The sequence below is a fragment of the Topomyia yanbarensis genome, chromosome 3, assembly GCF_030247195.1.
Source record: "Topomyia yanbarensis strain Yona2022 chromosome 3, ASM3024719v1, whole genome shotgun sequence".
NCBI classification, from domain to species: Eukaryota; Metazoa; Arthropoda; class Insecta; order Diptera; family Culicidae; genus Topomyia; species Topomyia yanbarensis.
In genome coordinates this window covers 6,231,291-6,247,114 of record NC_080672.1, presented here as the reverse complement: position 1 = coordinate 6,247,114, position 15,824 = coordinate 6,231,291, and the positions used below count along the sequence as shown (strand labels likewise).

Here is a 15,824-nt window from a genome sequence, read left to right as displayed (position 1 = left end):
GTTGATTCCGAAAGCAAAGAGAAATTTTACTTCAGCTAACAAACTAAGTCTACTAGCTAGAGAGATCAACTAACTAATGAAGCAAGTTAAATCCGCATTCAAAATCTTTTCGTTTTTTTGCTAGCCCAAATCGAAAAACTTACCACATGAGAAACCGCGTGAAAAGTAACTTGTGTAATTACATTTATTTTTCTTAGGAATGGAGGAATATTAAATGGTTTCTCTAATTAATAGGTTTTGAAACCTGTCAACAAATTAAACTTAATGCTACGTCGCACGGCTTCTGACCCTAACCTCCCCCTCGCCACACTTCGTCACAAATTTAGTATACCCCCTACCCCCTACAATGCTACGTCATTTATGAATGACCCCTTAAAAGATGTTTTGTGATGAGCACAATAGTACTAGATTGAATGCTCAAAAATATATGGCTACAAAATATATTTTGTTACTATATAGTACAATCGAGAGAAATATAAACCCAAAATAAATTGAGTCCTTGATTCAAATTAAATGATTTAGTTTAATCAATAAATAAATTACTTTTATTCAAATAACATGTGCTTGTTTCACACAAAAAGAAATATCAATTAACCAAAATATCTAAAGTATGCTATTATTGCTTAAAAATGACTGAAATTGTTAATCCCTCCGTGGCCATGTTGTTTAGAAATTACAACGTTTTGAAACAGCCACTTTCGAGTTGTGGAAGATTTGCTAACAGAAACACGGAATGTCAATAACTATTGCCGTACTGTGGCTATTGCAATTTATTTGAGCACTAATAGTCATAATAATTATTCTAATTAGTGTAATTCTATTCCACTGGAGTAATGCTGTCAGGAACAGTTTCAATTATCGGTGAAAGTTGAAATTTTGGTATATCTGCGTTATTTGTTGTTGTTGTTGTTTATTTGTTTGTGGCTTTAAGGTTGGACAGATAAAGGGTAAAATTCACAAAAGAAAAAATCAGTTTTTTTTTCACACCGTATGTCAGATCTTCATAAAAATCAATCAGCAGTACTGTAACAACATTCTACATATGCTGATTGATTTTTATGAAGATCTGACATACGGTGTGGAAAAAAACTGCTTTTTTCGTTTGTGAATTTTGCGCTTTCTCTGTCCAACCTTAACCTCTGTGGGTCATTCACCATAGAGCGTTATTTATTATTTATTTATTATTTATTAAAATAATTCATCTGACAAAAAAATAGTTTAATGAATAGCAGGAGTCAAGACATAAAAATAGCAGACTGCGAAACTTTCTATGCGAACTTGTGCAATGGTTCACCAAACTCGAACAAATCCTCGACCGTAGAGAAAGTTCGAATACATGCGGTTATCGGTTCGTTGAATCCAAACGTCGTACGGTGGAATCTAGGATGTAGTAAGCCAAATGAGCGTAGAGAACGTTGCGAGGCACGAAAATCAAGAAGGGACAGAATCTTCGGGGAGTCAATTTCAGCGTTAAGAAGCTTTGCTACGAATACTACTTGCTGAAGCTGTCTGCGTCGAGACCGATCAAACGACATCGAGCAGGGTACGGTGGAAGGTCTAGAGGATTCCGCCATGGAAGGTCTCGTAATGCGAGTCGGACAAATCTCTTCTGCACCCGTTCAACCCGTAAGTTCCGTGTAAACTGAAGGGGACTCCAAATCAAAGAAGCATTTTCCAGAAGTGGGCGATCCAGCTAACAATATAACGCCTTCATACAATGCGGGTCCTTGAAATCTCGGCCGATTTTAGAAATGAAGCCGAGTTGTCGGGTTGCTTTAGAGATTAAAGCTGAGCGATGCTGATTGAATGTTAGCTTCGTATTCAACAAAACCCCGAGGTCAACTCTAGTGAGCCTTTGCCCATCGATTTGGTAGTCGTAACGTATCGGACTGAACATGCGGTGAAAAGTTATGACTTGGCATTTTGCAACGCTAATAATTAGCCAATTTCTACGACACCAGTTTGCAAATGCATCCAGAAGCTCTTGAAGACGGATGCAGTCGTCGATAGATCGGACTACGAGGTACAATTTCAAATCATCGGCGTAAACCAGTTCGCACCCCAAACCAAGCAGCAAAGTAGCATCGTTGAAAAATAATACAAACAGTAGGGGTCCCATATTGAGGGATTTGTTCGTAAATTGAGAGGAAACACAAGAGCCAAGCTGCACACGTAGGACTCTGTCACTCATGTAAGAATTCAGCCATTTAACAAAATTCCGTGATGCACCCAGCCGTAACATTTTGGTTAATAATATTCGATAGTCAGCATTTGAGGTCCGTGTAAACTGCATCAATTTGTGCCGAGTTGATTGCACCGTAGGTGGCGAACGTCATCACAATCTGGACAACGTGATAGGTTGTTCCGTGGGTGACGAAAGCTGTCAGTTTATTTGCACATCCTTTGTGCTACCGAAATGAAGGCTACCTAAGGTGTTTGCATCTGGAACGGTTTACTGATTGTAGAATCGGTAGAATCGACTGATTTTGTTATCCAGTCGTACATCGAGTGAACAGATAAGTATCTTCACTTTTTATTTGTAGTTTGCTATCCTACAGCCATAAAGCACGCCTCGAACATGCTACTCAGTACCGCTGATGTAACTGACTGTCATGAAGCTGGCAAACTTGGTCAGTCGCCTTCGTCACCTTTGGGTGACGATTCTTCGAGAAAATATCCAGATGATTGCACCCTATTCCCATCGGTGATTGAGATTCATCGGATCTTAACTAGCCTCAAGCTGATGCTTCCGATCCGTTGCGACTACCAAATACCAGCCTCACCAAGTCAAGTCATAATCGCATAATAGAAGGAAAAAAATTAAAAGCGTGAAGACAATTCAACGTTGTTTTCGTTTTTTTGCTAGCGTCAAGATGTTAGTAAAGATTTTAGTAGATGATGTAACACACAAACCAGCATGAGAATTGTAAGTATTTATAACATATGAATTTATATATTCCCCAGATAACATTTTCTCGCCTTTTTACATCTCCGTCATCTATGAAAACTGTTTCGGTTCCGAGCGTTTTCCGTAAGTAGGTGATTAGGGTTCGCAGTACCGACCCTTTTTAGCGAGAACCGGTACTACGGTACTGAACCCCTCAGTACCGGTAGTACCGGTAAAGTACCGGTACTCGAATATTTTTTTTAAAAAAAATCGAAAAAATCTTCAAACTGAAATTGAATGCTCAAACTGATGATCTTATTCTCAGATGATTGATTTGCGCTGGTCAAAAAACATGTTTATTGTTTTTAATTGCTTCGGAATGGCAAGACTCATTTCACAGAAGATATTTTTCGTATAGGGCACCTTCTTTTATTTCGAAATTTAGGCCACTTTGAAATCAATAACTGCTAAGTGGTGCGACTTCCGAACAGATTGTAAATGTATGAAACCCTACTAACAACAGTAAATCAAAGCGAGAATGGCAGTAAATCCGAGCAGGTTAATCGCATTTCCTCTCTTGCTTTTCTGAAAATTGGTTTCGACCTTTATGTCGTTTGCCTACTATTCTCTAATACATATCAAGGCTCCTTGCTTTCCTGTAAACTACGGAGTTTTGCTGAATTTTCAGATCACCAATAATTAAGAATCGCCCCATTTGAAGCAGTTCACCAAGTCTAAAACTGTTAGCTACTAAATCGCTGTTCGTTCTTTTATAGATAAGTGAATAATTGAAACCAATGAGAATGTGATGATGGCCCCACCTCATTTCCACACAAAGATGATATCTCAACGATTTATCTAGAATGAAAATTAATATAATTAAACGTTATTTTGCAGACCGATATTTTGAACCAGATCCCCCTGCAGAGTTAACATATTTGTCATAAAAAATTGTATAGTACCGAAAATACCGGTACTAGCTTTTGTTCAGTACCGGTATTGCGGTACCAAAAATGGGTCGGTATTCCCGGGATTTTCGGTACCGGTATTACCGGTACCACAACCCTAGGTGATAGGACTATTATGAAATAAAAACGCTTGCAAGGACGTGGCCAGGTGTGTGGAGTTGAGCGGGTCTACGTCATTGTAGATCGTGGCGAAGTCTGATATGACAATAGTTTTTTTTTGTTTCTTTGTGGCTTTAACCTTTTTAGGTCATTCGCCAGATATGACAATAGATATACTCAATTCTGCAACTCCATATACGATTTGTGTAGGTATTCGTGCTATGCCATGCTATGCTATGTGTAAACTACATCAATTTCTGCCTTATCTTCCATCTGCGTGATGGAAGTTGATGTGAAATCTAGAAGATTTGTGGTTACTACGGATCGTCCGGGCATAAACCCATGATGATCGGTAGAAATGTAACTTTTCGTGCGAGAGAGTACGAAGGTGCTTACAACCATTTCAAATATCTTGGAGGCAGCAGACAGGCTAGTTATGCCACGGTAGTTTCAAACATTTCGACGATCACCGCTCTTATAAACAGGGAACATGAACGACTGTTTCTAAATCACCGGAAATTCGCCTTGTTCAAACGATTTGTTAAAAAAGTGAAACCCAGTGCGGTCCAACTAAACAGACAACTCTTTGCACATTTATTACGTATCAGTTCTGTGATCATGTGGCACATTACGGAAACCATGTTCAGAAACCACTAAAGAAAATTCGTTCAGGTCGTAATGGCATCTGTTATAGTTGCATCCAGTACCTCAAAATCAACAGAAAGAAACAAGCAAGGAATTAAGGCAGTATTAACGATGGCAATACAAACGCTCGTCAAGGCTACATAAATGATGACGATGTTGACGTGTATGACAGTTCCCGTCGCAAAAAGGGCTCCAGTTGTAATATAAAGTCACTCTTAAATATGAATGGCCTTATAAAAGAGTTTTATAGTCCTTATTTGAATAATGTTTTTGCATGCAAAAGACAGCATGCGACAAATAGTTATCCCTGGATTTGATAGCGTTTGCTTTATAGATTCGAATGAATATGGCTTTGTCTGCCGAAATTTGCGGATTGAAATGTTATTTCATACCTAAATGTTGCTTTTCTGGCACTAAAACTACATAGATATAAGATATTGAAATAAACTTGCATAACAAAAATCGTGTATTTTCTTAAGCTGGACAAAATCTTAGAACATTTTTAAAATAAAAAACGCGCCCAGAAAAATTGTTATGAAAAAAGTGATTTTCAGGGTTCTTAGAAAACTCCACAAGGTCTTAGAAAACTCCACAACTTCAAGGTCATTCGCCTTTTCAGGTTAGAAAAATCTCTTATGAAAAATTTCTAACCGTATGTGCGGGGTTGGGACTCGAACCCAGGAGCGCTGCGTACAAGGCAATTGATTTACCAATACGCTTCGCCCACCTCATTGACAATCATTCTTTTTTCGCTCTGCAGTCGTCGCTTCACCCGTGGTTTGTTCTAACTTCTAAGCGACCGATGAACAAACACCGCTCTTGCTGGAATGAGACCTTATGTAGTATCGAGAAAGAATTTGCTAGTCCAAATTCCGGGATTGGAAACTAAAATGCAAATCAAGGTAGCACCTTTTCATTGTGGTAGAAGCCTCAATTTACAATGATAAACGATGAAAATGAAAGTAAGTACAGTTGTAACTAACATACATATAAGGTTAGATGTATTTAAGACAAACAAAACAATTTCAGTTGAAAATCAATAACACTGTTTAAATATGATCATTTGCGTTAAATATGATTCTCTATCTACCACTCCTATATAACGGAATGAAACAAATGCAAAAAATTTCTATGCATCCAGATTTATTCACATTTCTATCCATAGTGGCATTTTTTTAAATTGATCATACATTTTCGGCTTTTGTATAGATTATACATTTTGTGAAGAGCATGGGATTTTACAGAACATTTCAGAATGCAGAAATATTGCTTTGTTTGAATAATACAAATTGTATGGCCACACAGTAGGTATTATATTATTTGTGAATGTGGATTTTATATAGCAGTCGAATTTAATAATGTGTTAAGTTTTTTTCAAGCATTGCGAAAGACAAAGTCAAAGCTAAGTTAAAGACAATGTTCAACTGAAAAAATAAACCATGGGGCTCTTTGTAGCTGGCTACATTTTTTTTTATTTAAACGTATTTTACGAAAGATCGTAGTTTTTCCTTTAGATTTAAAAACTTTTTTACAATTAATGTTCAAATATGACCTTGGTGCAAAATTTACAATTTTGTATGTATGTGTTTTCGAATTGTACATCAAGCGAGGGAATAGTAAACTGTACGATTGGCCATTGTTGCATTCTTCATTTTTTTGTTCCAAAATAATCCTTTTTGTCAGTTTTCTAGTTGTTTGGTTTTGGATTGTGCTTCAAGCAAAGAGAGATAGAGATAAAGTAGCCATTGTAACAACTAGATGTATGAAATTAAAAAAGCGGGGCATAAACATCCAACTACTCAAGCGGACATTTAGGACCAGAAAAATTGTCAATAGGTGCAATGGTATGGAATATTTTTGAGACATATTACGTTGAATTTCCGAGAGTTAGAGCATATTACGCCAAGTTGATGATATTTGTTTATCTATTTGATATAAAAAGCAGAATAATTGCATTTGTGTTGAATAACATCAATATGGTTTTATTTTGTATATACTTACGGACTGCACCGCTTTTATGGAAGCATTTTTAATATTATTTATCACCATACAATAGTCATTTTAACAAATATCTTGCACAATGGCTCAAATTCTAATTAAAACATTGAAATAACAAAAAATAGAATAAATAATACCTAAATTTTACAACTATCGGCGGTTGTTTAATACATAAGATAAAAAATAATAAATATACTTTATATTCATAATTTCTTTTCATTGTTTAAATATTAATGTAACTTTAATAAATAAATATTTTTAATTACCATTCAAACAGTCTAAGTTCAACAAAATTATTTTGTCTTTATGATTTTCTAAAATATGAAAAATATCTTACGATGCTACATCAATAACTTTAACAGTTTGGTAAAATATTTCTTTGATTAGAAGTAGAAACTTAGCGATTTTGCAAAATATCTTCTATATACAATTTATCACAATGTTTTCGAACCTATTTCTTATCGACAGTGATTGTGGATGCATATTAACAAATATTTAGCATAGATGCACATATGAACTGCAGAGCCACGGTTGTCTTTATCCTTTGCGGAAGACTTTTACTCGTCTTTGCATGCTATTCAGACTCTAAAGCGGTACAAAATAATGTCGAACAATACTTTTACCTATACTTATGATATCAACAATTGTAAACCCATAGTATAATAATTCAAATAACATTGACATCGGTGTATATACTTATAAAATGATACATTCGTGCATATTTAATAATACAGGAAGCAGCACGATACAATGATATTCATTTCACTGCAGATTTCACGCAATTTGTACAATACTGTATTTGGCGTTTTTGTGGAAATGGCAACACCAAACAGTTATGAGGGTAAGAGCTAATCCAGAGCCAAGGCTCAACAGCATTATAATCCAGAATTGAACATTATAAACATGACTGCTGTTATTGCTGTGTTGCTGATAGGGACCTGTAATATTGTCTTTCGTAACAGTATCGTTGATATTCGTGTTTACCAATCCAGTTCCAATGGTAGTTGGTCTAGTGCATTCGCATAAGTCACAATTTCCCTGTTGTCGATACCCGTATTGACATTCAATACTGCAGTATTTAATATCTCGACAAAAGTTAGTAGAGTCGTTTACACAAACAGGGCAACATTCACCAGGAATCAGCTCATAATTAAGACAATCTGGTGGTTGACAATAAGACTGCTGACATTTAACCTCGCCGTAGTGACATTCGCAAGTTGTGCAGTCATCGCTGCGCCATTTTTGACCATGCTTTCGAAAAGTATTCGTTATACAGTAACTTTTTCTACAAGGCATGCAACAATTCCCAGGGACGCCATACGGTAGATCATTTGGATCGGTGGGTGCGGTCGTATTGACTGGTATTTCGTTAGGAGGACATTCCTGGTCACAGTAGTTTGGCTTACAGATACATTCGTAGGATGGACAACAGTACTGAATTAATATATCGTCGTCAATGATACTTCGTTTCTGGTAATGATGATCATAAGTGGTTGGTATTATTTTTATAGATTCTCGCTGCAGGGTACTGAAAACAATATCTCGTTCTCGGCGTACATCTCCAGCACTACTACGTAGATGATGAGGAATGTGAGCTGGCAAATGTTTCACCAATGGTTTTGGGTAACTATCCATAGGACATGGCTCTGGCTTGGGGCAAGCTACGTTTCTGCATCCGACTTTATCTGCAACAAAAATGAAGAAAACGTTTATTAATCAATCTTTATGTCACAGTTATAGTCATAGGTGAAAAATAAACGCCGAGCAAAATTTAGCTGCAAAAAATTGTTGTCAAATAGTTGTGAATGTAAATAGAAGTTTTAAGCTCAATACGACACAAATATTGCAAAAAAATAGGTAAAATGGAATACTTAAATTTTATGCTATAATAACTGACCTGACGATGTTCGTCCCACCCAAAATTTAATATTTTGATTAATAAAAGTTCGAACAATCGGGATTCAACTTGAAATTTTACCAAATTTTTAATTTAGGGAACCGTTTGTCGTAGAAGAACGAAACTATGACAAGACCACTTCATTGAAAACGTAACCACGAAATATTAGCAAAATTCGTCCAGTAAGCAATATGCCAATTCACAGACTCTCCTTCCAATATCCAAACTATATATACATATATATATATATATATATATATATATATATATATATATATATATATATATATATATATATATATATATATATATATATATATATATATATATATATATATATATATATATATATATATATATATATATATATATATATATATATATATATATATATATATATATATATATATATATATATATATATATATATATATATATATATATATATATATATATATATATATATATATATATATATATATATATATATATATATATATATATATATATATATATATATATATATATATATATATATATATATATATATATATATATATATATATATATATATATATATATATATATATATATATATATATATATATACATATATATATATATATATATATATATATATATATATATATATATATATATATATATATATATATATATATATATATATATATATATATATATATATATATATATATATATATATATATATATATATATATATATATATATATATATATATATATATATATATATATATATATATATATCCAGACACAGGGGGAGAGGACAACGGCTACAGAGAGGAGAAGTACATAAAGCTTGCAGTTTGTGGCAAATCGTCAACGATAATCTGGCGATCCAAGGCTGTCATTATCGCCGCACGCAGCGAGATGTCTAGTGGTCCTCGTCGGTCCCGTAGGGAATCCTCTAGATGGGCCAGAACTCCAATTTGGGTTTATGCAAGGAGATTGGTGTAAAGTAAAGACGATCTCGTAATAGCGCTCTGGTGTGAGTAGGAGCGACAAAAGCAGTAGAGGTGACTTCTGATAATGAGAAAAAGAGTAAGAGAGGGGCTACATTCTTATGTTGATTGGTTTTATGAAGAGATAGATGCGAGACATATAAGGGAGGTCGCGGCTTGCCATAAAATCTCGAATTGGGACATTGGGTCGTCTTCCTCGGCCCCGAAGGGTGTCCATTAGCTGAGACCTGCGGAACTATACTCGGTGCACGCCCAGACAATGTGTTCGATGTCGTGATAGTCGTCGCTACAAGCGCAGACACCACTATCCACAAGCCTAATATGCCGAAGATGTGCATCCAGCGTAAAATGGATTGCCATGAGTCGGGATATCACACGAATGAAGTCACGCTCCACATCCATCCCCTTGAACCATGTTTTCGTCGATACCTTCGGGAATATCGTATATAGCTACTTTACTAGTTCACCATTGCTCTACGAAATTTCCCAACTTCCGAGGGTTCTTTGATAAATAATACTGAACAACTCGTTGAAGCAAATCGGTCTTTCATAAATGTCTGTACCGGAGCGGAATCCGGACAAATCTTCTAGGGGAAATCGAATATCCAACGGTTTGAATATTCAACGCTCTCGTTAGTAGGCGCCAGTAACTACGTTTCTTAGATTTCATCAAACTCTTCACTCGTGTTTCTAACGTCTTATAAGCAGCGGCCTTCTCAGCGTATACGTCTGAGCAATCTTTGCCTCACCGCGGATTGGGAGAACATTTGTGAATGTTCGCGCTGGGTAGTGGCATAGTCTGAGCTTGATTCGCGCTGTCGGTGACCAACCGCGGTGTTAGTGGGAATATATATGAAACCTATGTAAAGGTCTTAAAACGGTGAAAGGCTCGTGTTTGAGCGCAGTGACACTCGAATCGAACGTCTCTATTGCTGCCCTACCATTCGACTCAATGCGTTGAACAAAGATGGCTGCTCAAGCCAACGGCTTCAAATGGGAAGGGTGATAATACAAACATGGATAAAATCGACCCATTACCCTAGCTTTAAACTGGTTTCCATCGACGAACCATTCTAGTTTGTACAGATAGCAATTGTTTTAGCCTCACGCACGAACAAAAGACTTGGCCTTGGAATGTGGCCTTGAGAAGAAAACACAGGAACACCGAGACAAAGCGTCGAATCGCACATCGCACAGAAATAAAAATACACCCGAACTGCCTGCCCCCGTAACTCGTACGTATGTTTACCATTTTATATTAAATTATGAAGAGCCTAGTTATGATATAAATAACGGATACATAACACAAACATTGGTCAAGAACTTTTTTGGAAGCGATATGGAAAAACTCAACTTTTTTCAGTCTATTTCAGACAAAGCGCCACAACCGAACGCTAAAATTGTGTGAAAGTGTTGAAGAATTGTGCCTAAGATAGACACCTTAAGGTTAAATAACAAATTCTACTCATCAATTGATGCATTTCTCACAAATTGTACGTAAACCGTGATTTGAGATCATACTTTATCAATATAGTAACTTATGCTAATAAAATTTCACAGAAAAATGTTTAAAATGGTTATAACGAAGAGGCACAAAACCGTCATTTAAAACTGGCATGAGTAAGATGGACATGCGACATTGGTAAAGATGAACAAAGTCCAAGGGCAGAGTGAGATGCTTCTCGATCAATAAATTTTGTTTTCTGTCGGCACATCAGGTGTAAATCGTTATTTTCTGGCGTCTATAAACTATTAACAAAAAATAGATAATAGCAGTATCTTTCAGAATCATTTACAATCTTCTAAAAACGATAAAGTATCAGTACTTAGTTTTTTTCGTTCCATGCTAATAGCAGATTCCAGTTCGAAGAAAATCCCTGTTGGAGAATTTGTTATCTACCTAACAACATCCCTTATTAGAGCTAGTATACAATCTGGAGAATTAATTGGACATTTGTTTCCTCACTAACCATTACATATATTTTTGATAGTTAAAAAGAAACAAATGTCCAAAAGAAACAAAACAAAAGAAACAAATGTTATTAGAGCTAGTATACAATCTGGAGAATTAATTGGACATTTGTTTCTTCACTAACCATTAAATATATTTTTGATAGTTGGACACTTGCGTGAACACCGAAAAAACAATTTTCAAAACATCCGATCGATGTTCGTTGGTCGCTCACTGTATGTAAACTCCAATCGTAAATTTTGAACTGAATATTTGCAAAGTGTTTGATGGCGACTGATGGAAAAAAATTTCCGGAGAATACACTAAGAAAGGAATACTGAGAAAACAATTATTAAGAGCTGTGGTCCGACTAGATTTCGCTGAAGATCATTTGAATTGAATTAATAGCCTTAAGTGTAATAACGAGACTCAGGTTATGTATGCGAATGCCCGATACGCTTAAAGCCTGCATATAAACATAACATAACATAACTCAGGTTATGTTCCAGACAATATCCAACTATCTTTTCAATATACAATAACGAATATTCGATAATAACCCAGCCGAGGATAACACAATTTCATGTCCATGTTCGTTTGCAGTACAAAACACGGGGTATCTATTATCACATGTGGCTTATTACAAAATGTAAAAAAATCGGTTTCAACTATGCTATCCCACTCCCATGAAGTGATCAATGTTCCCCGTTTGAGGATAATGAATGGAAATATCGTATGCCTTGTTTTTACGATGTTCGATCTCCAACAAAAAGAAATATTGCAGTAAATATTATAAGAAGTCTACATCACAATTTACATGTTGACTAAGGAACTCATGTTGAATTTGTCAAAATAAAATAAACAGAACTGATTTGATGATTTCCCTCCCGAGCAGAGTCTGATAACAAATTGAGAACTAAACTTGATGTTGTGATGTAGTAGTGAATGATTGCTCAGGTTATCATTTATGCTATCAGTGAAAGCAAATTGAAAACTCATTGAGATGGTGAAATATTTCATTGAAAACAAAATAAGTAATCAATTTGATGTTTGTCAAAGAAATAGAAACAAACATTTTTTTCTAAAAATGTAAGCACATAAAAATGAGATAAAATATGTCATATCTGAAAAAATTTAAACTGATATCAAAATAAGATTTCAATTTGATGCTTGATATCAAAATATGTTGTCTACTTGCTGTAACTTTGATGTTGGACTTTGCTCGGGCTCCCCTTTCCTTCTCTTTTATTTTCTCATACTGATAACACTATGCCACAAAAAATGACTGCATTTTTCAAATAGCCTAGTGTTCTCATCTAGCAAGCCTGCAATCTACGCCTTGTTGAGGAGAAAGCAAAACTATGTTTAACAAAAATTATTACATCCTCAAAATTTTGATTAATGGTTGAAAGACAATTTTTCGGTACCTCTCGCACTAATTAATTGCCTATTCAGTCATTTTTACCGATTATTCGGTATTCACCCTTAAGGAGGGGGGGGGGGAAGGTTTTCAGCGTGAAAAAAAACACTTTTGCCAATTTATTTTAGAAGTTTGGGAGAAGCGAATTTATCGAAACCATTATAATGTAAAAGTAACAATTCTGTTATTTTACTATGTAAAGAACATCGATAAGCGACTCAGTGACGATGCTTTTTCTAGAAAATCTTCGCATTATTAACTACCACTCAAAAACTACCGGTCGCGACGAAGGTACAGACATGAATAACTAAAATTCTAACAAAAATATCTTCGAATATTACATTTATAACACGATCGTCACAACTTGAAATAGCATACTTTATTTATAAAAATAAGTTTTTATCCGTTAATGCGAAATCAATTTAAAAGCAGTGGTTTTTAGTGAAATTCGTTTTTTTTTAATTTTCTGTTTCATGTTTTATGTTCAGGTGGGTAATCTAGATCGAAATTCAACAATTTTTGCACCAGAACTCAATTTCTTGGCTAATTTTTCTTCAATTCTTGGCGAAGACGATAATAGGTAGAATCAGGGCAATTTAGGAGCTGAATTACGTAGTTTTGTTCTCTCTAGATTTTCTTGAGTCTTGATTTGTGCAGAATGTTGAAATTATGCAGAAATATTTGAACAAGAAATAATGAATAACTGTTCAAATTATATTTTTTTCCAGCAAAACAATTTAACAATTTCAGACATAGATTGTTATGGATACCATTCTCATTTGTACGTTTATTATTGATTAAGAATCGAACTCAAGTAAGCTACGTACAAGGCAAACGATTTCCAACTACGCGATGCCATCCCCTAAATGATCGGGAAGTCAACTATCTAAAGTAAATTCTCAGATAATGTGTGGCATGTAACGTCAGCTAATTACTGTCAATGAAAAATTACCCGTGATTAAAGTTTACGAAGCAAACATTGCATATGTACGTAAAACAATATATCTATAATTTACATTAATATCTCAAAATATTTGTCCATTGACCATTTTATAAAGGTGTGTAACCGGTTAATAAAATATCAACGATTAATATCAGTTTCTGGATAGATATAGTATCCCAAGCTTTTGCCAGGCCTCCGATAAATTAGCGAGAGTGTTGCTTAGTATTGGCTCTGGAAACATCGGATTTAAATCACAGAATTTGAGATCCTTTCGCCATTTATCAAATAATTCGGAAAAAGTTTGAAGATTGCAGCACTATCGATGCCATTTTATCTATTAGATTGCGCTCGAACTGAAGTTCCACCGATTCTCTAAATCCAAAATACACCAAACGTTCCTTTATGAGTTTTTCAAAACTCGTTCGTCATCGCAGTAAGGTCCCGATACTAACATCCATTCACCTATTCTATACCTAGTTATTTCCAATTCCCTCGGGGTAGTTCCGGTGCCGTATGGGATAACGAAAGAGTTTGAAAGAATTTAAATATTAGCATCCATTGGGGTTGCATTCCATAAAGTCACTTGATTTCTTGCCGAACCTCCAACTTGGTCATCTGTGATTAGAAAACCCCAGGAATCAAAAATCGATTCAAAAAGATGTGTATATCAACACGGAATGGGGGAATTTAGTACCGCGAAGACTGTTTTGTCCAGTCTTATCAATTCTGGTTTCGATGGAGATAACGTTTTTACATATTTCCCCTATCATCATTCTCCTTTCAATCTATTATTGCAAACGTGTTCTAGTCTGTCCGCTACGTTATCATTTTCGGAAGCCTAAAACAAAACTAATTTTCAATTTTGGATATTTTGCTTTTTTTTCGTTTTTTAATTATAGAGGATATTTTGTTGTCGTTTGCAAGTAGATGAGATGCGAATTGACATACGCGTATAAAATATATTATCTGTTTTTGATATCGATAAAGATGCATACAACGCATTCTTAGTGATACATATATCTCTTTTAACAATATAAGTAATTTCAATAGGAAATGTGCATAAATAGACGAGTAGTAATATCGATACACTTAAACTACATATACTTTACCAGTAGCTTGCAATAAACAATATTTCATAATATTACCTGCAAAGATTTCATGCGATACAAGTACTAGCAACATACAGATGATCACTACTTTCATTTCTCCGGTGCTTCGTTCCAATAAGCTTCAATGTAAATCACTGTAAATATCGAATATTTTTGTTTTCAGGTTGACAATTACTAAGGGCACTATAAACTGTACTTATATTTCAATCAAATGGAAACATTGTCTTATAAACAAAAAAGTTCATTTTGCAAATTTATTACTGAGATGTTTTATATCACCTCATTACACTTGGACTGGACAATCACGGCACTCTTCGCTTATTACATTGATTAGAAAGCGACATTTTGTAAGCTGGCGAACAATTGTTTACATATCATGCAACTTTTACTAATTATGACAAGCTTCTAAAAAATGGAAAAGAATACTAATACAACATTTTCCAACGTGATGTAAGATATGAAAGAATTTGTATGAAATATGACGATATACACTATTTTATACATTAACCGCGTACTTGGCAAGGGTCGATGCGTTTATTTATATCGTCGCTATTTATCGAATCCATACATAACTTTAATATCAAATGCACACCACTATAAGTAGACCCAGTACGATGTTCCAAGAATGTATATTAATTCACTATGACAATACCTAGACATTTTGTACGGAAGACAATATGTTTTTAAATACGTACAAGTACATGTTTTCGAATGCCGATAAATTATCGCGAATTTAACTTTATGAAAATGATAAGTCAAGCTCACGCCTCAATTTTTTGTTAATATCGCTGAATATAAAGCTGTCTAGTTTTGTCAACTGCCAGTGTCAAACTAAAGAGCACGACTAAGCCAAACCGTCTGGTTCCTGCTGTTACAACACATTCATAAACAACACCTTCAAATA

General features: G+C 34.8%; 1 protein-coding gene across 10 annotated transcripts in view; it reads right to left on the bottom strand.

Annotated features, from left to right (window-relative positions):
* Window positions 1-5,725: 5,725 nt before the first annotated feature.
* The window catches only part of LOC131693852 (cysteine-rich motor neuron 1 protein-like), a 38,903-nt gene continuing 28,804 nt past the window's right edge, over window positions 5,726-15,824 (bottom strand). For 2 of the 10 annotated variants that reach the window (XM_058982058.1, XM_058982059.1), the window contains exon 7: window positions 8,121-8,282. In XM_058982058.1, coding sequence (XP_058838041.1) covers window positions 8,259-8,282 — 24 coding nt within the window. In that variant the 3' untranslated portion in view covers window positions 8,121-8,258. Of the gene's footprint in view, window positions 8,283-14,956; window positions 15,055-15,116; window positions 15,138-15,199; window positions 15,379-15,435; window positions 15,772-15,824 lie in introns of those variants that run through there. The other 8 variants (XM_058982051.1, XM_058982053.1, XM_058982050.1 and 5 more) reach the window with 8 other exon arrangements.